We start from the raw sequence: 27004 nt of genomic DNA, 5'->3' as shown, positions 1-27004 counted from the left end.
ACATTGGTCAATAGGGCAACACAACGACTCCTGCCAAAGATTGCCTTAGACTGGGGACATCACTATCTGATCTGTACTGTAAAAGCTTTATCAGATATTGGAGATGATCAAATAGTTTATAATGGTGGAATCTGTAAATATAACATAAAATATCATTTTATATGTGTGCCTGTATACATGTAGAGATTTAGCAATGTAAACCCGAACTTCTGCAAATGGTTGAAATATCTTGTCACAGAAGAAAACAAAAACCTATGAAACGTCTGTGATAAGAGTTTGGGTTAGTTCTGCTCCATCTGTGTGTATATGGCCATATGTATTTATATATACACAGATATATTTTAAGATACTTTGTATAATGTTACAGGATTCCTGTAATGAGTAATGTGTTATATTAGCCTGATGAAGGCACCATTCTAGCAGTTCCCAAAAGCTCACAATATGCCATCATTTTTTTAAGTTAGCCATTAATAAAGGTATCACCTACTGAAGACTTCTCCAAAAAATTCTATTTCAATCATTGAGTAAGTCATGAAAAGTCAGGCATCCCCCCCCCCCCCGCAGTCTCCTGCAGAGTCAAAGGTTAACTCCTCATCCACGCGAATCCTGCCCTGAAAGCCCAGCGAGTGGAGCTCAGCAATTTCCACAGCAATTGCTTTGTGTCTGTAGCTGGAGGTGAGAAGAAGTGCCAGATAATGAAGTGGTAACTAATGCCCAATTAGTCTTCCTTTGTCTGACAATGACTGGTAATCTGCCGAATTTCCTGTATCTCCGCAGGTGTAAAATAGGGGCCTGCAGGGTTGGAATACCTCAAAGGCAACATATCCTCCCCAGGGAGACTAATAACACCTTGTCAGACAGGCTGTTGTTCACACTGACCTTTGACATTGCAGACAGGAGTCACATCCCAACATTAGAGGCCTATATGTTAGGACTGGGAATCAAACAAGTGACTTGAAGGCCCTTGCTTAGTATTAAATAATTCACTTATGAGTTGGAACATCGTTTTAAAGGTTATCTGAGTTTTCATGGACAGAAATATGTGCATAGTCTTGCTAGACAGTCTGTTCAATGTTTATATAAGTCTTCATATATGGTGTCCTATCAGTTTTTCTTCTGTTAAAGGGATCCTATCAGTCAGACACAATTTTTAGGTATCACGTCGGAATAGCCTTAAGAGAGGCTAATCATCTCCTACGTTTCGTTGTCTTCTCCGTGCCACCGTTCCATAGGAATCCCGATTCTTGTCGGTATGCAATTTAGTGTTCTCGCAGCACTGGGGGTGGGCGCCGCCTCCTCTTCTTCAACAGCGTTATCTTCAGCCTCTTCTTCTGGCGGTGGCTTGTATTTTCTAGGCCTCGGTCCTTGGGCAGAGCAGACTGCGCTCACCCACAGGCCACGAGTAAATGGCCGCTTGCACAGTATTGTAAGTGGCCATTTTCTCGTGGCCTGTGGGCATGCGCAGTCTGCTCTGCTCAAGGCCTGAGGCCTAGAAGTTACAAGCCACCGCCAGAAGAAGAGGCGGCGCTGGAGACAGTTCTCTCGCAGCATTGGGGGTCACCCCCAGTGCTGCAAGAGAGCTAATTTGCATACCGTCAAGAACCAGGATTGTAGGCGAATGGCGGCACGGAGAAGACGACGAAAGGTAGGAGAAGAATAGCCTTTCGTAAGGCTATTCTGACATGTTACTTAGAAAAAATGGTGTCTGACTGTTAGGATCCCTTTAATAATCACATTATGGCTGCAGCACATTTTACATTTGTCTCTGAGGCATGTATAATAAGGAGCAGTCTGTCCCCTTCCCTATCTATTATAACTATTTGGTTTGATTACCTGTAATTTTGCCAGGAGTAACTGTACAATAGCAAACAAATAGCTGAGAAAAGCCCAAAGGAACATATTACGGAAGATCCAAGAACACTGAACTTCATAAACAGGGCATATACAGGAGTGACAAAAGAAAAGAGCAATCCATGAGCACAGTCTGAGAATATTATCCCATCTGTAATCCTACAAGAAGCCAGAAGCAGAAACAAGTACATAGAAGACGTTTTTTTATATTGTAAGCTGTCAAATGTGCAGAATCTTCAGCCCAGTGCACAGAGAAAGGCATTTGCAGAGGTGTGAGGAGAATCAGCCCCTCCTATCTGTATTCGCTGTATGAAGACAAAACAGACCCTGTCCGTTCACTCACTGTGAACCCATCTTGATTTGTTAATGGTATCTATAGATGGACCTTCCCTAGTAACAAGGAGTGAACTTTAAATTAGCTAGAAGGGAGACACCTAGTGGCAGGAACTTTAGAGAGGTTTTTCAGGCAGAAAACAGCAACATTTTTAATTAAAGTGCATTAGATTTTAGTCCAGGATCACATGGTCTATGAAAGAAGACTAAGCTGTCTAAAAAGTTAGTAACTATTTGAGACTTGTTTTAATAACTCTACCCAATATGTTTCTTGCATTTAATAACCGCTCAGTGCATACAGATTTTTAAAGATCCTTTTGAGTTCAACACTTGCTGGATAAGTCCCTATGCAATGAGCGAATGAGTGTCTGGTAGAATTCGGATCACCGGGAACCCACCATCAACCTATGAGAGTGTATGTGGAGGAGGTGTGGTTGCTTGTGATCAATATTAATTGTAGGGACCATCTGTATTGGTGCTAATGTTGTACGCCAGCTAAATATACAGCATGTTAGGGTCAACCAAGGGGTGAGGGTAATAGGGTATAGTTTCGCTCTAATAATGTTGGGAACCATTAAGTTAATCCTTTCTCAAGTTAGGAATGTATGTGGAATTTCCTCCTCATCCTCCATGCAAACCATATCTAAAAGGATCTTTCTTGTCTTACAGAGTTTGGGGTCAGCGGACCGGAAAGAATTTCAAACACCAAGGTAAGAACTACTTCCTCATCATTTGTTATTACTGCCTATTGAATCCTGGACGTAAGTGCTGGCTGCTGATGGCGAGGAGTCATGGCATGTCTATAAAACGTTATACAATAATAGAACAAGGCTCTGGTGGTCTATACTGTGTAACATACATCAGATAACATGAAAGTACCAGACAAGACAATCGAGACAAGACAATCGAGACAAGGACTTGTGCAAGCGGCTCTAGGGAATTGTAACATGTTACATTGCAAAGCATCATATACTTGAGCTGAGGCTACATAGTAACCTGTAGGACCAAAATATGTCCCCGATGCCTAGGATTCAGCGGCTGAATATCAAGATGGAAACCGCACGCTGCATTAGCCCCATTGCATATAAAAGTAATGAAGGTGTGAACCTGCACTTGGAAGTCAAGACTCCTTTCTGCTGCAAGTTCCTTCATGTGACTTTACCCTTACCCTGTCATAAATTATTAAGAGGAAGGTGGTGGAGGCCCCTCAATAGCATTTGGCCTCCACGGCATAGGTCATCAGTATGTGATCTGTTGGGGTCCCACACCTGAACCCTGCACAGATCAGCTGTTCCAGCAACCTGTAGGTGTCTGAAGCTGCTGTAGTGGATTAGGTGGATTAAGTACAGGTTGCTCCTAGACAAGTAATGGCAGCGGAGCAGCCCTGTCCACTGCATGGCGGTAGGTCCAGGGAATTGCAGCGCCACTCCTATTACTTGAATAGTACACCTGGTGTACGCTCCCAGTCCTCTGCACCAACTTGCGACACCCGAAGCTGCTGGGTAAAATCTTTTAGGAAGAACTGGCCTAATGAGTTGCACCAAATATAGCACGACATGGACGCCATAATAAAAAATGTCCTGCCATTCGTCAAACATGATAAAACTCCTGCAATATTTTTCCTGGACTTAGGAACTACAAAAGTAGGTCCGTGCTTCAGAAAAGCGACAGCTTAATCTGCCGGCACCTGTCGACTGCCTCGGCCTGGGAATATTTTAGGCCTGTATGTAAACCAGCTGTTTCTGCCGGGGCTCTCAGTGTGTGAGGACAGTAAGGCTCGGGCTACAGGATGACTTTGGCTGAGACTTGTTGCTGTACCGTTTCAGTCTCAGGATCACTAAGGCTTTGGACGGTCACTGCACAGTGTGTACAGGATTTCTCTAAAATTACTGCCCTTCATTGGCGCCACAAAAGCTGCAATACTTACTGAATATAGTGAATTTTTACATTTCCATCCTGATTTTCAAGTATAACATCTCCTGAATATAATGCCAGAACTACAGTGTAGACTGACACTCAAAGTGGTCGCTTTGCATAACAATGCAGATTAATGTATTATTCATGGTCTGTGGCTTCCCTGTTGAATATCGCATCGGTGGCTATATATGTTACTTAGCAGATGTCTGTCTTCAGCTTGCTCCCCCTACTGGTGGTCTTTTGCAAAAATGTATGTTTTTAGCAAACTTCTGCATGGTTAAAAAAAAAAAAAAAAAAAAAAAAGAGGTCTCTGTTTCAATAAAGAATCATCTGGAGTGGAAGTAATGGTGGTGAAGCTGTTGCTTTAAGTCACGCTGATGCTATACGTGCACCTAGACCACGGCTCCGCATTCTTCCTTTGCTCTCAGATTTCCCCCCCCAGCAGATCACAAAGCAGGCAAGATAATCGCTGTATCCTAGCAAGGAAACCAATGTCATATGTGTGGTCATTACTTGTACCTGCAATAATAGGGGACGGGTTATAGGATTTCACATGAGATTATGATCCTGACCCCCCGCATCACATGGTCTGCCTGTGATCTCCCTCCGCTGGTGTCTTATTGCTGCACAGGTTGTTTTGTAGCTGGCGGTGCGTGCAGCACTACACACTCTTGTAACCAGGGAAACCTATATGTGAGCAGAACGTTAGGTAACCTCACATGGATAGATTTATATCAGTTCTGTAAGGCTGCATTCACACTAAGATAAGGTGGTGACTTTAACTGGACAATCCCAAACAGATCACATGACATGAAGGTTTCCCCAAGGGCCTCGCAAGAGCCTTGGCCACATTCTGTTGTATTGAAGTCTTAACGTATGGGTCCATGTGATTTTTAGGTTAAACGAGAAAGTACAAAATACCTTCTCAATTTCCTGACAAACCTTCTAATGGTCTTAAAGCTCCAATCATGACATGGCTGGTTGTTGTACAACTGTAGTCGCCAAACACTGGCTGTAGTGGTGGTGGTGTCTTTAACCCTCTTAAAGTGATTGTCCCAAGACCGGAGCTCTGTTTTTCCGTTACAGAGGTTCATATCGTCTCTATAAACCCAGAGGTACATGATAAAATTCTGTCTACCGTCATTTACCACTAGAGGGAGCTAAGGAGCTTACTGCATAGACTATCAATAGTGAGTGCTGTGTATTAACAGCATGCAGTGAGAACCTGCACTCCCCCTAGTGGTGACTGTAGACGGAATATTATAACTTACTATGCAGGGGATTTGGTGCTCTGTATAATTAAGCAATGAAGCTACAACCATGTGCTGTAGACTGAATATTATAATTTACTATGCAGGGGATTTGGTGCGCTGTATAAGTAAGCAATGAAGCTAAACCATGCGCTTTAGGTTATTCTAACGTATACCTTATCAGTCAATTGAATTATTGCCATTGCGGTCACTGCCCGTTAATAAGAGTGGGTCTGTTTTAAAAATTCCCCCTCCTTCCCACAAGGGGGAACATTGTAATATAGTGAAGCATCGCTCTGGACTAGTCTGTCGACATGTACAAGATGACTGCACTTCTGAGCAATATATTCATAAGACGTGATTTCCCCCAGTAGTCGATCTCTGGGGGGTTTGGTGACTGCAGGAGGTATTTCACTGCTACGTCTGTCTGGGAAATGGGATCAAATTAAATTGCAAATGTGAAAAAGGTTCCAAGTGAACAGAAAATCTGCAGCTGTCATGTGTGGGGATAGACGGGGTGTTGTCTGATGTCAGCTTGGTGGGGAGAGGAAACAAACTTGTATATACAGTATATATGTAAGCAGTGGATATTAATCAATAGAGTCAATGCCCAGCCTTAGGCTTATATGTCATGCTGTACAGATATCTAAAATTCTATAGAGATTGCTTGTGTTAACCTGCATAGAAAAGTTATAAGTTCTGTCTGCCGACAGTCACCACTAGGGAGTGCTCAAGTTATCACTGCATACTGTTATCTCAATACCATAGTAACACTCCAGTGCCCTCTAGTGGTGGCTGAAAATATTGCTTGAGCTATCCTAAAGACAGGTCATCGATATAAGATTAGTGGGGTTCATCTCCAGACACCCCACTGATCAGTTGTTCTCAGCAGGGGATATTAAAACAGGAAGCAAACAGCTCCTTTTCTCAATGTAGTGGCCAGATTAGGTACTGCAGCTGTACTACCTCAGTTCTGCCACTGCTTGAGAATGGAGCTGTCTGCTTCTTGCTGAGATCAGTGATCCCCCAGATCTGATATTAGTGGCCTATGAGCCTCAATATTTTTAGCCTGGAAACCCCTTTAATTCTATTAAAGGGTATTTTAGCTACTACAATTTATCATCCATCCACAGAATAAGGACCGGCCGTGGGATCTGTGGGTGCCAGTCATTGGGCTGCTGGGAGAATTCAGCTCTGAAGCAGGTGGATGTGTTCCATGGATGAATTATAAGGATTGCTACATAACATAGTATCGCCCACTATTTATTTATATACTGCACAAAGCTGCACAGTTAAAGTAATCTTGGCATTATACTTTCTTTTTTGGCTTCCTTATGAGCTATTAAAAGACTTCTGTGAGTCACCGCGTGTTCGCTGGTATACAGACTGCTAATAGTTTGTGTTTGGAAAAGACGCTTTTCTGTATTGTATCCATGGCATAGTCCTGCCGATCATTTCCTGCTCACTGAATACATTGTGTACATAGTATGTAATAGTGTAACCCCTACAGTGCAAGATACACACAGGAGAGCGAGTATACAGAAGAGGTCACTCTATCTATCTATCTATCTATCTATCTATCTATCTATCTCCTATCTATCTATCTATCTATCTATCTATCTATCTATCTATCTATCGCCTATCTATCTATCTATCTATCTATCTCCTATCTATCTATCTATCTATCTATCTATCTATCTATCTATCTCCTATCTATCTATCTCCTATCTATCTATCTCCTATCTATCTATCTATCTATCTATCTATCTATCTATCTATCTATCTATCTATCTCCTATCTATCTATCTATCTATCTCCTATCTATCTATCTATCTATCTATCTATCTATCTATCTATCTCCTATCTATCTATCTATCTATCTATCTATCTATCTCCTATCCATCTATCTATCTATCTATCTATCTCCTATCTATCCATCTGTCTATCCATCTATCTATCTATCTATCTATCTATCTATCTATCTATCTATCTCCTATCTATCTATCTATCTATCTATCTATCTATCTCCTATCTATCCATCTGTCTATCTATCTATCTATCTATCTATCTATCTATCTCCTATCTATCTATCTATCTATCTATCTATCTCCTATCTATCTATCTATCTATCTATCTATCTATCTATCTATCTATCTCCTATCTATCTATCTATCTATCTATCTATCTATCTATCTCCTATCCATCTATCTATCTATCTAATATCTATCTCATATCGATCTGTCCATTTAATCTATTTATTCTGTATTGAGCAATATGTCTTGTCTATATCATATGTAATTATCTGTCCATTTATCTCATATCTGTCTGTCTATGTATGTTTTTATCTATCTATCATGGTATTTCTATTTTTCTCTCTTTCTCTCATATCTAGCTATCTGTGCATGTATTCCTCCTCTGTCTATCATGTATCTATCTGTCCATTTATTCCATACCTACCCATCTGTCTATCTATTTTATGTGTATATATCTGTCCATCTTTCCACTTATTTTCATCTATCTATCTCTCTTTCTGCATTCTGTCCGCCCTCTATGGATGCATTGGGTAATTCTATCAATTATTTCGGGTAGTAAGGCATTGCAGCCATATGCAGTGTGACATAGCCCGCTATCTCCGAGATGGATAATTCTGTATATTGTGGCAGCCATTAGATCTCGCAGATGATTAGAGCATCTCTTGCAGGGATATTTTCTGCCGCACAGCGAGCGCAAGGTCTGAAGTGTTTGTACTGAGCTCACAATGCTGCTAAATGCCAGCCCTATTTCTTTTCCTTGATCTGTGGTCTAACCACAGGAATGAAAGCTTCATTCTGCTGCAGTGACTCCCGTAGACCTCCCGCCCTCATCCTGGCTTCAGTCTGTTCCCTTGCTCACCCTGTTGCTACCCTACAAAAATTGTCCCAACAACTGCAGGGTATAGAATGACTCAGATTTCTTATTAACCCTGAGATACTTATTACATTATATCTGGTGGTGAGAAAACATACTATGTCTGTGTAGTGATGTCACATCCAAAGGGCCAGGGGAATAACAATTAGCTAATGGGACGTTATAGCAAATTTTTTAACGGGGCCCCATTCTACTATGAGTACCTCTAGCATCAAATTCAGAAGATGAAAACTGTGCAAATATTTTGTTCTCCTGATCAACTGATGTCACAGTACAGAGATAATAAACACGGTGATGTCACAGTACAGAGATAATACACACAGTGATGTCACAGTACAGGATAATACACACAGTGATGTCACAGTACAGAGATAATACACACAGTGATGTCACAGTACAGAGATAATACACACAGTGATGTCACAGTACAGAGATAATACACACAGTGATGTCACAGTACAGGATAATACACACAGTGATGTCACAGTACAGAGATAATACACACAGTGATGTCACAGTACAGAGATAATACACACAGTGATGTCACAGTACAGGATAATACACACAGTGATGTCACAGTACAGGATAATACACACAGTGATGTCACAGTACAGAGATAATACACACAGTGATGTCACAGTACAGGATAATACACACAGTGATGTCACAGTACAGAGATAATACACACAGTGATGTCACAGTACAGAATAATACACACAGTGATGTCACAGTACAGAGATAATACACACAGTGATGTCACAGTACAGAATAATACACACAGCGATGTCACAGTACAGAGATAATACACACAGCGATGTCACAGTACAGAGATAATACACACAGTGATGTCTCAGTACAGGATAATACACACAGTGATGTCACAGTACAGGATAATACACACAGTGATGTCACAGTACAGAGATAATACACACAGTGATGTCACAGTACAGAATAATACACACAGTGATGTCACAGTACAGGATAATACACACAGTGATGTCACAGTACAGAGATAATACACACAGGGATGTCACAGTACAGGATAATACACACAGGGATGTCACAGTACAGAGATAATACACACAGTGATGTCACAGTACAGAGATAATACACACAGTGATGTCACAGTACAGAGATAATACACACAGTGATGTCACAGTACAGAGATAATACACACAGTGATGTCACAGTACAGGATAATACACACAGTGATGTCACAGTACAGGATAATACACACAGTGATGTCACAGTACAGGGATAATACACACAGTGATGTCACAGTACAAGATAATACACACAGTGATGTCACAGTACAGGATAATACACACAGTGATGTCACAGTACAGGGATAATACACACAGTGATGTCACAGTACAGAGATAATACACACAGTGATGTCACAGTACAGGATAATACACACAGTGATGTCACAGTACAGAGATAATACACACAGTGATGTCACAGTACAGGGATAATACACACAGTGATGTCACAGTACAGAGATAATACACACAGTGACGTCACAGTACAGGGATAATACACACAGTGATGTCACAGTACAGGATAATACACACAGTGATGTCACAGTACAGGATAATACACACAGTGATGTCACAGTACAGGATAATACACACAGTGATGTCACAGTACAGGGATAGTTTGTATACTGACAAATGGCGTCAATCTTTGTAACAGAGACAGTGATTTGCAATGGGAAAACACTGTTTCATTCAGGTAACAGTAACCTATCTATCTGCAGGGCTGGGGTGATATGCTGGCTCTGGTGACAGACTCCCATTATAGAGCTATGGTACCTTGCTGTTGGAGTCTGCCCACTTTACCAAACTGCAGGTAAAGTCTGGCGTCACCTTGTAGGTCTTACTACAGTTACATCTGCTGATCTGTCACATTGTATTACTGCCACTGCTCTCCTGGTATTAATATTACATCGGCCAGTTCACACCATTAGGAATCAGTATAGATTTTCCTCCATGATTGTTGGCTGACATACATATATACATGTGTACTGCTCCATACAAAGGCCTCCATATGGAAGTACAGATATGGCATCCAATACCCCAGACACAGATCCCATAAATGTCTCTCCTGGGCTCGGTCAGACATACATCATCCATGTTCTGCTGCATAATCCTCTAGAATACGTTTACTTAGCACATTAGCCTTTTATTCCCATTTCATGCAAAACATATTTTCGCTAATCCTCTCGCTACTTAGACCTCTCTATGGCCATTCATTTGCATTGCATTACCCAGAGTCCTTAGCAGCCGAGGAAACACTATGTTGTGGAATTATGTGGTAAGTCAGTTTCTTGGAGCAGTGTGTGAATGTGCTCATAAGTGTTCTTTATCATTAACGTACAAGAGAATAGAGCCCTCTATTCATAGACCCGGCAAAGAAAGAGGGCACTTCTACTACTATTTACAGCCACCTTGTATAGAACAGACATTATACCACGCTGAGGGACGCGGGAGGTACACTGGCCCCCCAGGGCTGGATCCCGAGCCTGAGCTGATGGAAAAATAATATGTTAATTACTCGGGAAAGTGGCATTAAAAAAAAAAATCCGTCTTGGCATGGGCTGGTGATAAATGTCAGGATTCAGATGCTGGTGCAGGAAAATATTTCTCAGCAGTTTTCTGCTGGCCTTACACCGAGGGACTGCTGAATAGGATTTAACCCTAGTTATGTAGTCAGTCTTCACCATGAGGTCCATGTGAACCCCTAAAACCAGGTCATCCCCCATGGAGCTCTTCATATATGAGCTAAAGACTAGTGGGTGCAGTGACCCCTTACCATGTCCACGGATATTGGTTTATGTTATTGGAAGGACTAGCCAAAGTTAGAGATTTCTCCAAGTGCCAATGTACTTGCACCTCCTCTGTGGTCGCCACAGGACACCCCGGAACAGTTGTAGACACTAATAATAATAATAATAGTAATATAATCTCACTTGTTTGCTTGTACTCTCTATAGTTCATAGGACCTCAATGATCGTGACAACCACAAACACTCCAGTAACAGCGACAGCCACAGAAACTCCAGTAATAGCGATGTCTGTGACAACTACAGGACCCCAATAATAGCGACAGCCACAGAAACCCCACTAACAACATAAACCCCAGTAATTGTGACGGCTGTACAACTACAGGACCCCAGTGATAGTGACGGCTGTACAACTACAGGACCCCAGTGATAGTGACGGCTGTACAACTACAGGACCCCAGTGATGGTGATGGCTGTACAACTCCAGGACCCCAGTGATGGTGACAAGCACAAACCCACACTAACATAAACCCCAGTAATTGTGACGGCTGTACAACTACAGGACCCCAGTGATGGTGATGGCTGTACAACTACAGGACCCCAGTGATTGTGACGGCTGTACAACTCCAGGACCCCAGTGATAGTGACAAGCACAAACCCACACTAACATAAACCCCAGTAATAGTGACGGCTGTAGGTTCTTCATTGACAACTCCAGAACCCCAATGATAATGACAACCATAAACCCCCCAACGGAAACCTCAGTAATAGTAATGGCCAAAGGACCTCCAATGACAACCACAATGGCCCCCAGGAACAGCAGAAACTTCAGTAATACTGATGACTATAGGACCGCCAATGACAAACTCAGGATCCCGGTGATGGGGACATCCATAAAGCTCCAGTAACCGCAATAGCCAGAGATACCCCAGTCATAGTGATGACCATAGGACCCCATCTGACACCACATGCCCATTGCAAGTGACAACCACAAATGGTAGGAACCTCAGTAGTTGTCATTGGGGGTCCTGTGGCCATCACTACAACAGGACCACAGTACTGGGGAGAACTCTTATTCCCTAGTAACAGCTTTATCTACAAAAACAACATAGTCACGGGTGCAGACCCCCCATGGGCTATAGGACATGAGCTAGGCTTTCATTGCTGCCTGACACATTTGGTCCCCTCCTCTGAGGGCGAGGTATGGGCCACATGGAGCCAGTGAGCGCAAATATTAATGGCATCACTTGACAATTATCTTGGAACAACCAGAGACCCCCAGATAAAGGGGAGACCTCCTGCACAGATTTCCTGGGTGCAGTGGAGCCCCCTAAACCCTCTCTGTAAGCAGCGCCCCATGACCGTGTCCAGCGTGTGCTGCCGGGATGCTTCATCATTAGACTCACCACCAGTGCCCACAATGTGTATTTTTCTAGGGATCATGGCCAAAAAAAGGACCCTTGTGTATGCTCAAAAAAATCCATTGGCACACATCACGCTCCCCGGACTCCATTCTCCATTCTTAGTCTCTAAAAGTGGCCGATTACGGTTAAAACTTGGGGACTATTAGAAAGTTGCAGAACTTCTTTTTTTTTACATACATTTGATTTCCTTAAACCTGGAACCCTTTAAGAAAAGTCTGTCCAATGACCCGAACAAGAGGATGATAGACTAGAGATCAGGCCTATTATAGAGGTCCCCTACACACCCTGCAGTCGCTGGGAACCCGATAACAGGCTCCTCTGGCAGCATGGCGGGATATATATGGCTCGGTGACATTAGCCGGAGGCTGGCGCCCGAGGCAAGAGAGGTCTCCAAATCACCAGTGGTCTTTCCTCTCTCTACTTTCTACCAAGCCGAGTTGTCATTTTGGCTTCTCGGTGCAATGGTTTCCATGGTGACGGTATAATTCGTATTCTCTCTCCTCTCTTAATTGCTCTGACTGCGGTGTCATTAAAACTTTCCGTCTAACTATCCAGATATTACCTGTCATGCTGCTAGCGCTGCAGTCTGCCCATACATTGGCTGCCGAGCAGACTCTGGATGTAATAGGTACAGTCAGCCCAATGTACGCCTCACCCAAAAGGCCTCGACTTTAAGTGACTTGACAGTCATTTGGTCAGGCAACACAAGGCGTAAGGACACGGTTTCCCTGCACTGTACTGTGGACACAGCTGACGTGGCCGCACATCGGAGGATAAGTAATGCTACCGAGCTCCATGCCGCTAAATGGGACTGAGATGCAATACCCCGCGCTGCCCATGGCCTAGGATGGCGCCTCTTCAGCACAAGAATAGATAATGCCATAGCAGGTAGCTTTATACTTTGCTGTTCTTTATGTATAGGTAGTCTGCCTATGTCTTTATTCTTTATATTTCTATAGATAGAACTTCACTTACTGATGAATGTACAAGACAATACACATTACTGAATATGATTTGTGTGCACCTCAGGATAGAATAGGCCGGCAGTATTAAAGTCTTAAAGAAACTTTTGTCCGGGACTTAATTGATAGCCATTCTATGGAAAGGTCATCAGCTGAAGATCAGCGAGTGTCCAATGCCCGGGGATAAGCTGCTTGGAGCGGGGTGCCGTTTTAGCTTCATAGGCCATGTGGTGATATGTTCATGGGTCACAAGGCCTGATTGCAGCTCAAGTAAATGAAATGGAGATATGGATTATACTTCCCTCCCTCCTGATGTCCTGATCATTGACCATTATAAGCATCTGCTACTATATGACAGAATGGTGGAGCCTTCATCAGTACCATGGACAGTTTCTTGGGCCAGGTTTCTTTCAAGTTGACAAATCCCCCTGTCTGTCTCTCTCTGTCTCTCTCTGTCTCTGTCTGTCTCTTTCTCTCTCTGTCTCTCTCTATGTCTGTCTTTCTGTGTCTGTCTCTGTCTGTCTGTCTGTCTCAGACTATATCCCACATATCTGATAGCCTTTACTGTCTGAGGCCTAGTAGTCCGTTGCTCCAGCCGCCGGGCACTGCAGATGGTTAGGCCCTCCATTGCTCTGATCTCAGAAAGGTGACCACTATTTGTCCATATATAGTGTCCCATTACCTGACATCCGATGGAGACTCTGTCAGAGCGGCGCTCTTATCTCCAGGGAACGTTCGCTTGTTAGATATAATTACCAACACAAGGGATTCCCCAGAAGTCTTCTTATTTGGGAGGGCATCAGTCTTAATGCATCTTGGCCTTTTAAAATTTACACACCGTTCCATGTTACTTCCTTTTCCATCACACTTGATATATTTCTGGCAATAGTGAACGTGGTATGCACCATTCAGAACGTGGCCAATCTCTGCCGCATGTTGAATACAATTGTCATCCTGAGTGATCCTCTTATAACTCTTATGGGCACTGTGACTGGTCTGAACCAGCGGATGCCCATCATGAATCCCTGATGCTTGTATTTTATTACAGAGGTTGTATGGTATCATGTCTTTAATAAAGGTTACGTTTTATTCACATACTCACACTCTGCCCGTTCTCCTTTGCCTACCCTTCTTCCCTTCTATCCCCTTGCCTAAGTTCGAGTTTTCATCCTTCGGGTCCACTTGGGGAAAAAAGCGGAAACCCGCAGACCCCATAGATTATCATGGGTGTGCTCAGTTTCTTCTGTAAACAGTGAGAGAAAAGTCCTCCCTGTAGGATGTTCTTCTCTGCCGATTTTAAGCAGTATAGGGGACGGATTCTCATATGGAGACTCAAATGCTACTGTGAACCTATCCGTATGCTACGTTTACATCGGCATGGGGTCTCCGTCTCAGAGTTTGTCAAACATTAGCAAAGGAGAAGGGCAACACGGTGGCTCAGTGCTTGCAGTGCTGGAGTCCTGCAAGGAGTTTGTATGTTCTCCCCGTGTTTGCGTCGATTTCCTCCCATTCTACAAAGACATACTGATAGGAAAAAAAAACATCAGCGAAGGAAAAAGTCCTCTGTGCAAGAGTTTTTCCTCTGACAATTGAGTATAAAAATGATGGACTCCCGAAAGACCCCATTATTGTCAGTACATTATAGTCAGTGGGGTTCGCGGGGCTCTCTGTGTATCTGCTATTCTAGCAGTCCGTCTCTCCATTTTTTAAGTCCCCTGACAGACCCGACCAACAGAGATACACCTCTAGTTATACAAGATACAAATGAGCTTTATTAGCGTTACCAAAGGGTAAGACATTTGGTGTTGCCAAAGCAAAAAGGAGGTTGGGGGTGGTGGAGGGGGGTGGGTACAGGGTTCGTGGGTTGGGGGTTTGAGTGTCCTTAGGGTCTCGTCGTTCTTGTTTGGGGCATGTGGGTATCGGTGAGTATGGGGTAGACGGGTGATGGGGGGGCTTAGTGGTCTTTTGGGTGGTGGGTGGGGGGTTTAATAGTCCATGGGGGGGTGGGGGGTTTGATGGTCTCATCTTCCTCTTGTTTGGTGACAGCTGGACACGTATTGAGTGGCGATCTCCACAGTGGCCTCTTCTTCTCCCAGTAGGATGTAGAGTTTCCTCTTCTCGTCTGCAGATATGAAGTCTGGGATGTGGGCAGAGAGTCTTTGGTAGTAGACGGCCCTCACAGCTGAGTATTTGGTACAGTGTAGCAGGAAATGGGCCTTGTCTTCTAGGGCCCCCTGGTCACAGTGCTGGCACAGTCTGTTCTCCCGTGGCTTGTACGGCTGCCTGTGCCACCCTGTTTCCATCTCCAGGTTGTGGGCGCTCAGTCTGTACCGGATCAGGGTTTATCTGTATTTGGGGTGGGGTATTTCTCCAGGTAGGTGGCCATGGTGTAGTCCCTTTGTAGGGATTGGTACACGGTGAGTTTCTTGGAGTTATTTATTTAGTTTCTACATTCTTCAATGTACCGCTCTCTGTTTGCCTCTGTGGTCGCCTTTATTTTGCCCTTGGTCATCATCTTTTGGTTTGGTGGTTGGCTGTTGTTTGGTTGGGGGATGTTGGGTTTGCTCAGGTCTCTGTGGCTTAGCCATGCTTGGTGGTGGTAGGAGTCGTGGTTGCTCCCCTGAATGTGCGCCTGGAAAGCTAGCGCCCTCTTCTGTATGGTGAGCCATAGGGGGAGTCTGCCTAGCTCTGCCCTGCAGGCCATGTTGGAGGTGTTGTGATGGACATGGAGCAGGTATTCGCAGAACTCCAGGTGGAAGGTCGCTGTTGGGCTCGAGTCCCATTTTGGCTGGTCTGAGTAGGTGGCTGGGCCCCAAACCTCGTGTGAACATATCATTAGACTCCAACATAATAATGGTTCAGCAGAAGACACCCAACTTTGAGGGGTACTATGGTCTATTTCCTAGAGGCTGTTGAAGGATGGACCCCCAAAAATCATTTAATTTGTGGGCCCAAGGAACCCCGGCGGACACTGCGTGGTGCTATAATATATCTTTAAACAAGGAGCGTTAAGCATGACAATGTCTCCTGATGTCGTCGCTGATGTGTGTGAGTCACGGATAATCCGCTCTCTTAGCACAGGGACCGCATTACTCACCATACCATTATTTTCTATGTATAACATGCCGCCAGCCTCTCCCTTCAATATCAGCTCTGTTCACAACTCTGCTCGGGGATGAATATCTCTGTGTCATTTCAGTCCTGACCGGAAATCTAATGAACAATTTCTATACTATGGCGTCCAGCAGCTATGCAATGAATGCGATGCAGGGATACTATCAGTAATTCCCTTGACAGACAGGCTGTACAATCCTTAGCAGTACTTCCTCCTAATCCCGGACTCCCTAGACTTAATATATCAATGGGCTGACTATTTATCCTTCTCTGATGCAGGTATACATAGCGGTGACTGCGGGGGAGTCAGAACAGCCCTGGTCCTGTGCTCTCTTCGCCCCAAGCTAGGACCGTTCTGTATAAAATTAGCTCTCCAGAAAAAGAAGTCTAAATTAAAAGCATAAATATTTGTGAGCAGCGTCCTCGCTAAAGCCCCAGCATCCCCCAGCCAAACATTGGAGGTGTCACATGTGATTACAGTAGGACAGAGAGAGGCCTTTTCAGCCGCAGACACTACTCCTTTAATGCCAGAAGACGCGGCAGGCGGCTCAGACCCACAGCCGATCGGGCTCTCATCAATCAGCTCTCGCTACGGCTCTGAAAGGGCCAGTTTGTTAAACAAACACACTTAGTGTAAAAAGTTTATTCCAGGTAATTAGGGCTTCACTGCAATGGAAACAAATTATTCTGGCTACTGGTGCCAAGCCAAACAGCGGCGGGGGAGAGGCTGGGGCGAGGGGAGAGCCACATACAGAGCCAGGCAGAATTATTATCAGCAAAAGTGACAAGTACACATCACGGCAACCTCTGACGTCTTACCAGCGAGCCGGAGAAACTTTCTAGGTAATAATCTTTCCTAATCCAGATTATAAAGTCAAGTACGTAGAAGCGCAAATATCAACCCAACTCTAATAGGCTTCGCGCCAAAGACGACCGCAAAACCGAACAGCAAGGTCGCTAGCACCGGGGACACCTGGCGGCTTAGCCGGACCCAAGGGTGTGTGTGCTATAGAGGTAACCTATTGGGGGCCCTTGAAAAGTTGGTAGGACTCCACTTTCCAAACGAATGTCCCCAGTTGTAGCCGGATCAGCCGAATGTCCAGAGGGGTAACCTAAAGTTTTTGGGCCCCAGTGCAAAATATGTAATGGAGCCCCGACCTTCCGCCATTTAGAATAATGGTATATTTTATGTGACACGTAGACCTGTAGCGATTTCTACACCCTATAGCGACCCCTGCAATGTTCTAATCTGTATGGGGGTCCCCTGATTCTCTCCCGGTGGCAAACAGGTCATGGCTTTTAGACTTCAGCAGGCCCGATCCCTTTGTGATCAAGAATGATAAGTTGTCACTAGAGATGTCCGGCAGCAGCTTCTTCCCGTCTACCTGATGAAAACACGTGCACACATAGCCAAGCCTGCATATGTATGGAGAAGTCAGGAGGAATAGCGGATGGCTATCTAATCTGTACAGCTCAACTCGGCAAAGAAAATTTTAAAAAAAGATTTCTAGCCTTTCCATATACACGGCCCACGTCAGATTATGCAGATTACAAATTCTCTCTCCGAAATCAAACCAACAATGTCACACGCAAAAGCAACATAGGTAAGCCAAGGTCTCTCCTAGCCTGTACCCAGGGGCATAGCTTGTGCCCTCAGTGCCAAGATGGTGTCAACAAGCCGCTGCCTTGGTTAGACTGTTTGGACGCAGGGCTAGTGCGACAACACAATATTTGCCCCACCTTGCTGAGACCATCCTGGCATGTGATTGTGTCGGTGAATGATCCCGAGACCTCCACAAGACCTGCAAATCCAATGGAAGAATGAACTGAGGGCCATTAAAGGAACAGTACAGGAAGAATGACACTATGCTATGCCTAGTGCAGGGCATACAATTTCTCGGAGCGTTCCTTTAAGATATCCTTCTGTCCACGCCTTTCTTTGGATTTCTACCATATTGACAATATCATCACAAAACCTTTGTGTAGGATCTGAGGAAAGGAAAATCCACCCAAAGTCCAGAAATCTTGTATGACTTATTGGATGAGAACCTCTCACCAGTTCTACTATATCAAGTGTTAGTCATTTCCACCGCCCTTCATTAACGAAAGTCAGTGAGGATTGACCAGCGCCGCCCTGCACCACATTGGCATCATTGACTAGTAACAGGATATGGTTTAGGGTCTTATGAGTAACATTTCTGCATTTTCCTAACCAAGTAACCTGCCTCCTCCTTAATACTGGAGCTCGAGTTTGTGTGAAAGTTTTAGGCGGGTGTGGGAAGAATACAGCAAAGTAAGAATGCTTTCAGACATACAAGAGTTAATCGTTTATGTTGAGAGAAGGAAAGAGAAATGTAAATCCCATCAATATTTGGTGTGACCTTTGCCCTTTGGGGGAAGTGAAGATATAGCCACAGATATAACCCTGAGCTCAACATCCTCCAGTCTGTCTGGGATGACCTGAAGAGACAGATGGATTGGAGCAAGCAACATCCACAGAAGATCTGGGCTTAGTTCTCCAAGATGGCGGCGGGAGCAACCTCCCTGCCCAGATCTGCCAGAAACTGACCGAGAATAATCCATGTGAGCGATTTTCTATCCATAAACTGTACTGACTTTGTTGCCCAATCGTCGTGTGACATCACTTTGTCTTTAATGACATCACTAAAGCAATTATTCCTGTGCATTGACATGACACTATATGAGATATAGGACTACAGTCCCACTTAGGAACTATCCCTGGGGGTGCTGGATGGATTCCCTGCCTTATAAAAGGAGACCGCATGTCCTATAAGCCGCTTGCAGATGTGCACGTATTTCTCGGTCTTTTCCTTTAGATTAGGATCTTTAAGGTGCAAATGGCCGCTCCTCCGAAATCACAGTCTAAGGAACTTTCCATCTTGGCCTTTACCCTCTGGATTCGTAAAGTTATGGCTCGCGATACTGCAATTAAATCTGCATAAAATCTCACATTCCAGGAGTTAGATTGCGGTAAATGTGTGATGGTGATGAACAGGCTCCACCGAGTCTTCGGCTGCAGACGCGGGTTCTGGGTAATGACATACAAATAATCAGCTGGCACTCACTTTTTGGTACGTTGACATATTATCGCGGCCCGTGTCAGTCTTTTTTGTCCAGGGATTTGTTTCCTTAGGCTGCAGTGAGTTTTGCAGTCAATCTTAAGACAGATGTTTATCCCTATCGAGTTTATTTAGATTTTCGGACCCTACCTCTCGGGTTTTTCTGGCGCTCGGGTCGACTTAGGCCACAAGAATGTAGCCGAGAGATATTAAGGCCTTCCCGCCAAAGTAAGAAACTGGTAATTATTTTTTTTTGAGAGCCAGCTGTAGTTCGGAGCTCAAGTCTGAAGAAGAAAATTGAAATTTGGAAGCATGGAGAAGCCTTCTATAGGTGGCTGTGTTTACCCAAACCTTTGCCGGCTCATTCCTTCGGGGTGCCTGAGGTCAGAGCCTCTAGATCTCGTTTCCAGGCTGGATATCGGGTATTCCCCTCTGTGTTTTGCGGTGAGGTGGGCCGTGTGTTTGTGTTTTGTGGTGAGGAGGGCTGCGTGTGTTTTGTGGTGAGGTTGCATGTGTGCAGTTAGAAGGGGTGGGAAGGTGTAAATAGGATGGAATGCACACACATTCCAAGGGAACACATACGAAACCTTCTAGGGAACCCGCTTTTCATTGTCGCGGCCTCCGAATCTTGTACTAAGAGTCTACAGAGCTGAAAGGGATGAAGATTTCTAAGCTATAGTATAGTGGGAGCGATGTGGTCCATACCTGGGGCCAGTGCAAAATCCACCCCAGGCCCAACTACATAGTAAATGCACTTTATAATACTGGAGTTGCATGTGGGTCCTGGATGCAAATGCTAAATCTGATCCCTATACAGCCATCTATACATTACTGTGTGCAAAAATGTCAGTTTAGGCCTGAGGTGCCATATAGGGTTTACATGAGGTGCCATATTCTTCTAGAACTATAATATGGCATCCCATGTGACCTGTTACAGGGTTTTCTGATAACCAGTAAAACCCCCTAAATAGTATTTCTATAAAGTCACATTGTGATACCACAACCTGAGATACAGAGATAAGCGGCGCACGGGCTCACTATCTCTTTTTGTAGAAGTAATCTGCCTGACTTTTGCATGTGGTTCCTTCTTTTCTGCCAACCATTGATTTACTGACCTGTAGTGTAGTACGTCCTCTCCCAAAAGAATGGGGGTCAGCAGCATTCATTTGTACGTCCTATCCTTATACCTATCTCAGCTGCTGCAGAACCTCATAATACACACCTCAGCTGCTGCAGAACCTCATAATACACACCTCAGCTGCTGCAGAACATCATAATACACACCTCAGCTGCTGCAGAACATCATAATACACACCTCAGGTGCTGCAGAACATCATAATACACCTCAGCTGCTGCAGAACATCATAATACACACCTCAGCTGCTGCAGAACCTCATAATACACACCTCAGCTGCTGCAGAACCTCATAATACACACCTCAGCTGCTGCAGAACATCATAATACACACCTCAGCTGCTGCAGAACATCATAATACACACCTCAGCTGCTGCAGAACATCATAATACACCTCAGCTGCTGCAGAACATCATAATACACACCTCAGCTGCTGCAGAACATCATAATACACACCTCAGCTGCTGTAGAACCTCATAATACACACCTCAGCTGCTGCAGAACATCATAATACACCTCAGCTGCTGCAGAACATCATAATACACACCTCAGCTGCTGCAGAACATCATAATACACACCTCAGCTGCTGCAGAACCTCATAATACACACCTCAGCTGCTGCAGAACCTCATAATACACACCTCAGCTGCTGCAGAACATCATAATACACACCTCAGCTGCTGCAGAACATCATAATACACACCACAGCTGCTGCAGAACCTCATAATACACACCTCAGCTGCTGCAGAACATCATAATACACCTCAGCTGCTGCAGAACATCATAATACACACCTCAGCTGCTGCAGAACCTCATAATACACACCTCAGCTGCTGCAGAACCTCATAATACACACCTCAGCTGCTGCAGAACATCATAATACACACCTCAGCTGCTGCAGAACATCATAATACACACCTCAGCTGCTGCAGAACATCATAATACACACCTCAGCTGCTGCAGAACCTCATAATACACCTCAGCTGCTGCACAACCTCATAGTACGCACCTCAGCTGCTGCAGAAACTCATAATACACCTCAGCTGCTGCAGAACATCATAATACACACCTCAGCTGCTGCAGAACCTCCTAATACACACCTCAGCTGCTGCAGAACCTCATAATGCACAGCTCAGCCACTGCCGGCTTTCTTTATGAAAAATATGAGATTTTTTTTTTTTTTATCATTTAGCGTTGCTTAGATAGCTTTTTCCTACTTCATAAAGAGGTTCTGCAGCAGCTGTATTGTAAGGAAGATAACAATAAGAAGCCATAGTATGATCTCCTTTTGTATGCCTGTCCCCTCCTCCTCCTATACGCTGGCTGTGGGGTATAGTTCTGTGAATGCTGCCTCTATAATGGCGTGTAAACATGTTATTTGTGCTATAAGATGTGTTATTATTATCACTCGCAGCCAGAGGAATGTTTGCCGCTTGTTTGTGCCGGTTTTCAGTAGCGCTCTGTGAGCGGCCCCAGACAAGAGATGGTATGTCAGGAGATCTGCCCGCTGGAGCCTCTGCAATAAGTGAGACTGCTGACTCCACCGGTAACAAGGACTCACTTTGATTTCCCTCTTTTTGCTACTCAGCACCAAATGTTTTGATTCCTAATTTAGATTATCCATCCTGACAAGTTCCAAAACGTGCTGTCTCCTGAAACCAGTGCTGATGGGTCTGCAGGCTCCGATGAAATAGTAACTAGAGGACAGGCAGAGAGCGCTGCTTCGGGAGCACAATCATATAATACACCTTTATTAATCACATATTGAGTCTTTGAACCTTTTCCTGGTGCACATTTTATGTATAAGGGGGTGAAATCCTACCCGGTTGTGACTGAGTAATACCAGGGTTACTTTTTGTCATTATTCTATGTATTAGGCCTCTGATACGTAATAACAATTCTTCATAATAATCTCCTGTTAGTGTATAAATACATTGACAACTGGGTGTTACCCCTGTCAATGGGGCGTGTCCCTGCTTCACATTGCCAGCACTGATTTGGGATGTGACGGTGTAGAGTAACTCCCAGTTGTCATTTTATTCAGACATTTCCTGGGATAATAACAAAGGAAAAAAAAGATTCTCCATCATTGTTATTTAATGGCAAGTGCAAGCAGGTGACCAGTTCTCCTTAAAGGGGTTGGCCAAGACTTAAAGGAGTTAAATAATAGATGACTTATCCTTTGGTTAGGTCCTCAATTAAAGATTGGCAGTGGTGCAACACCTGGGTCCGATCACACTGAGCGCTGCGTCCTCTTCACTACTTACCAAGCACAGCGCCGTATATTGTATAGAGGCCGTGTTTGTTATTGCAGCTCAACCCATTTATTTAGGATAGGTCATCAATTAGAAATCCCCAGAAAATCACTTTAGACTAAGGCGCCACATAGGGGGGGGCCACTGCGGGAAAAACCAAGGACAAAAACGCATCAGCGCTTTTCGCAGGTTTCCCCTGCAGACTTTCTGCTTCCATTATACCTATAGGAAATCTGCCAGCGTTAGCACAATGAACATAGTAGGATTTCCAAAACTGCAGCACTTAGACCAAGGCCCCACGTTTCGGAAGTGCAGATTTTTTTGTTGCAGATTTTGCTGCGGTTTCTTGAGCCAAAGCCAAGAATGTCTACAAAGGAATAGGAAATATCTAGGAAGTTCTTATACTTCTCCCTTCTGCTCAATCCACTCCTGGCTTTGCAACAAACAAAGCTGCGTTTCTGAAACATGGACCCTGAGCCTTAACATTGACAGCAGCACCGCATAGTACTTGGTATTCCTTTGAATGGGACTGAGCGTCCGGTTAGGTTCACGTCTGCGTCAGACTTTTTTCTCGTTTTATCAGCGCAACATCTCCGGTTTGTGGCTGTCCCTATCAATTGGACTTCTATGACATTGTAATGGAGCAAACCCACACCGGCCCAGTTGGAGCTGAGAGGGCAACGCAACTTTGTGGGAACTTAATAATGGACTATTTGTTCTTCTGCCTGCGTCATTGTAAGGGGACCCCTTCGTGTAAGTCTATTCAAAGCCTCAATACACAAAGGTCTGCCGAAAACCATAGACGGTAGGGTAAAGAATTTGTGCTAACCATGGAAGTAGTCACCGCATTGGAAGTATGCAAAGCATGCTTGTATATACGGTTAATAAGCCTCCATATTGGAGGTCAGCTACGTCCACTCATTGTGGTATAGGACTGAATGTGGGGAGTATAAAGGCAGACGAGAGGCCCGAAGATAGCAAAGGTGTCATTATAGAGCTCATGGTGATACTGCCCAGAAGTCTGCTGTATAAAATAGTTACCTGACCGCAACGATGCAACAAAGCATTGCCAGGTTTATCCTTAAAGGGAATGTCCACTCTTCACCACTGAGGATCTATAGCAGTCACAGCTCTGTTTTTCGGATATCTTTAAGGATATTGGGGCAGATTTCTGAAGACCGGTAAAGGGGGCACCAGACTTTTTCATGCTTAGTATTGCAGAAAACTGGAATATAAAGCATTATAAATCTCCCCCATTGAGTTGGTTATATTGTAAAACAGACAAAATACAATAGTATAGTAATTCTGATTGTTAATAAAGCTTTAAAGGTTTGTATGTTTTGGACATCCACTTTTTGGTGAGACCCTCAGCTGTGATCTTTTGGAATTACTTGGTATCAAGTGATGAATTTCCTTGCAGCGCCACCACAGGAGATATAAAGCATTACTTGAAATCTTGGTCTGGGTGCTCCAGAGTGAGCGAGACACCATTGAGAGCCCCTTTTGGTAGAGGTCTAATAAGGGTTACCCTGTTGGACGGAGCTGCAGTGATCATACAAGCGCCGTGACCTCTTCACTGTTTACAGCACACACCGTCTGATTCCTAGTGGTCATGCCATGTAATTACAGCCTCCTCCAACACTGTATGTATATTGCATGACCGCCATGTAACAATCGGCACGTGACTGAGGTCACAGCTCCCTGGCCCCTTCAGACAGCTGATCAACAGTGATCCCTTGTGTCCGACCTGACGATAGGTTATCAATAAAAAAAACAACAGGTCAAGCCCTTTTAAAGGGATCCTTTCATTGGATTCCCTTTTTTTCTGACTAACACGTAGGAATAGCCTTAAAAAAGTCTATTCTTCTCCTACCTTTAGATATCTTCTCCGCGCCGCCATTCGGTAGAAATCCTGGTTTTCATCGGTATGCAAATGAGTTCTCTCGCAGCACTGGGGGCGCCCCCAATACTGCAAGAGAACTCTCCAGCGCCGCCTCCATCTTCTTCTGGAACAGCCTCTCCCTGCCTCTTCCTCCATCCTGGGTTTCAATCTTCTAGGCCTTGGGTAGAGCTGACTGTGCATATCAACGACCATAAGAAAATGGCTGCTTACACATTAAGTTGGTGCAAGCGGCCATTTTCTTGTGGCCTGGGCATGTGCAATTGGCTCGGCCCTAGGCTTAGAAGATTAAATCCAGGACGTAAAAAGACGCAGGGAGAGGCCGTTCCAGAAGAAGATGGAGGCGTCGCTGGAGAGTTCTCTCGCAGAATTGGGGACGCCCCCAGTACTGTTTGAGAGCTGAGGACCGCCCTCAGTGCTGCGAGAGAACTCATTTGCATACTGAAGAAAACCCGGATTTCTATCGAACGGCGGTGCAGAGAAGACATCTATGTTCCGAATCAGCAGCGTTTAAAACAGATCCCATTGCTTTCTATGGGAGCCGGCATACGCGCGCTCCCCATAGAAATGAATGGAAAAAAGCAGTCCATTCATTTCTATGGGGAGTGCATGTATGCCGGCTGTGATATATGTTTCCATATCACAATTTTATAATATACATTTAGTAATAATTCTTCGTCATTAGAAAATTCTCTGCTTGCTGTCAGTAAATGAGAACATCCAGAGGCTGAAAACCTGCAAAGCCCTAATATTTCCCACAGCTGAGAGTTTGCTACATTCTCACCCAGTCCATAGTCGGACCCTGGGGTGGCGAGTTTTCGGTAATACAGGGAGTAGCAGCTGCTGGCCTCTCTCTTAGCAGCCCTGCTCACCTCTCCCTCGCTCGGCCCTGCGCTCCTTTCATGCTGTGTGGTCGGTATCAGGGGAGGTTTACGTTGCTCCATAAAAAATAAAATTCATCAAGGCAGGAGTTGCCAAGCCTGTGTAACCGCATCTCGGCATGGCTTCCCCCGTCATCACTGTCTGGGCTCCTTCAGAAAATCAGCTTTCCCAGGCTGAGAAAAAGCTTGCTTTCAGTCCTGGCACCACTTGAATTGTTAATATATATAAGGTTGTATTATGTTTGGGTGGCGTATTAAAAATCAGCTAAGCGTTGCTTTGAGATTAGCATTCAGCACCGTGCACGGGGTTTTGGTGGAGTTATTAGGTTATTTGATGCTCGGCTGACACCCTCACTATTTGCCACTTGAAAAGTGTTGTTTTAGCTAAGGGGGCACTAAACGTGAAACGCGAGTCGGTCCAATAAGAAATAGCATCTGTTCCAATAATACTGGAGTTCATGGGGCATCCCTCGTAGCCGGACAGACTCGCTATTCTCCTGTAGTGCCATGTGAGTCTTATAAAGACGGCCTCTGTCTATGGGACCTAATAGGGTCCCGTTTTGGATCCCTGTCTATGAGCCAAATTAGCAAACCCCTAAAAGCGTGGCTGCAGCGCTGGAGGACTTCTAGGTGACATGATAACCCATTCATTTTAATGGACAGTGTGTAATACTATATTTCTCCAGCAGAGGCCACTACGTAGGAAATGTGCAACGTCCCCAACTTGATTGGTTCCTTGAAAAAAAGGGACTTGTGTTAAAACATCCCCTTTAAGAGCATCTCGCCTTAATATTTTTACGTTACCTGTGAATATATAGAGTCCTAAAACTTTTTATGATGTTGCGTAGGAAATCAGGGAAACCATCAGCATGGCGGCCATTATAGCTCTCACATGGTGGGCGTTAGTATTATATGTGATATTTACGTAGTGCCGCCATGTTATGTAGTGAAGTTTGATTTAAGCAGATATTGAAATATATCATTTTTTGTTAATTACATGATTATGGAGCAGCCATTTTGCTTTTTTTAGCAACACTCAGTGATCTGCTTTCCAGCATGGTAATGGCCATAGGCAGCAAAAGTCTGGAGCCGTCTCGCTGAGGTCTAAGAGAGAGTGCGCAGGGAGTGGAGTAGATAAGCTATACTATAACCTATTGCTAACAGTAGATGTAATGATGGGTCTGGGGTGTTATCTACAAAGGTGTTATCTTCT

General features: G+C 44.4%; 1 protein-coding gene across 2 annotated transcripts in view; it reads left to right on the top strand.

Annotated features, from left to right (window-relative positions):
• LOC142217724 (ankyrin repeat and fibronectin type-III domain-containing protein 1-like) overlaps window positions 1-27004 on the top strand; it is a 135659-nt gene that overhangs the window by 45008 nt on the left and 63647 nt on the right. For both annotated transcript variants that reach the window (XM_075286081.1, XM_075286082.1), the window contains exon 4: window positions 2854-2894. In XM_075286081.1, coding sequence (XP_075142182.1) covers window positions 2854-2894 — 41 coding nt within the window. The remainder of the gene's footprint in view (window positions 1-2853; window positions 2895-27004) is intronic.

The sequence above is a fragment of the Leptodactylus fuscus genome, chromosome 8 (genome assembly GCF_031893055.1).
Source record: "Leptodactylus fuscus isolate aLepFus1 chromosome 8, aLepFus1.hap2, whole genome shotgun sequence".
Classification (NCBI taxonomy): domain Eukaryota; kingdom Metazoa; phylum Chordata; class Amphibia; order Anura; family Leptodactylidae; genus Leptodactylus; species Leptodactylus fuscus.
The sequence above is the reverse complement of the archived record's forward strand: the minus strand, read 5'-3'. Positions and strand labels throughout refer to the sequence as shown.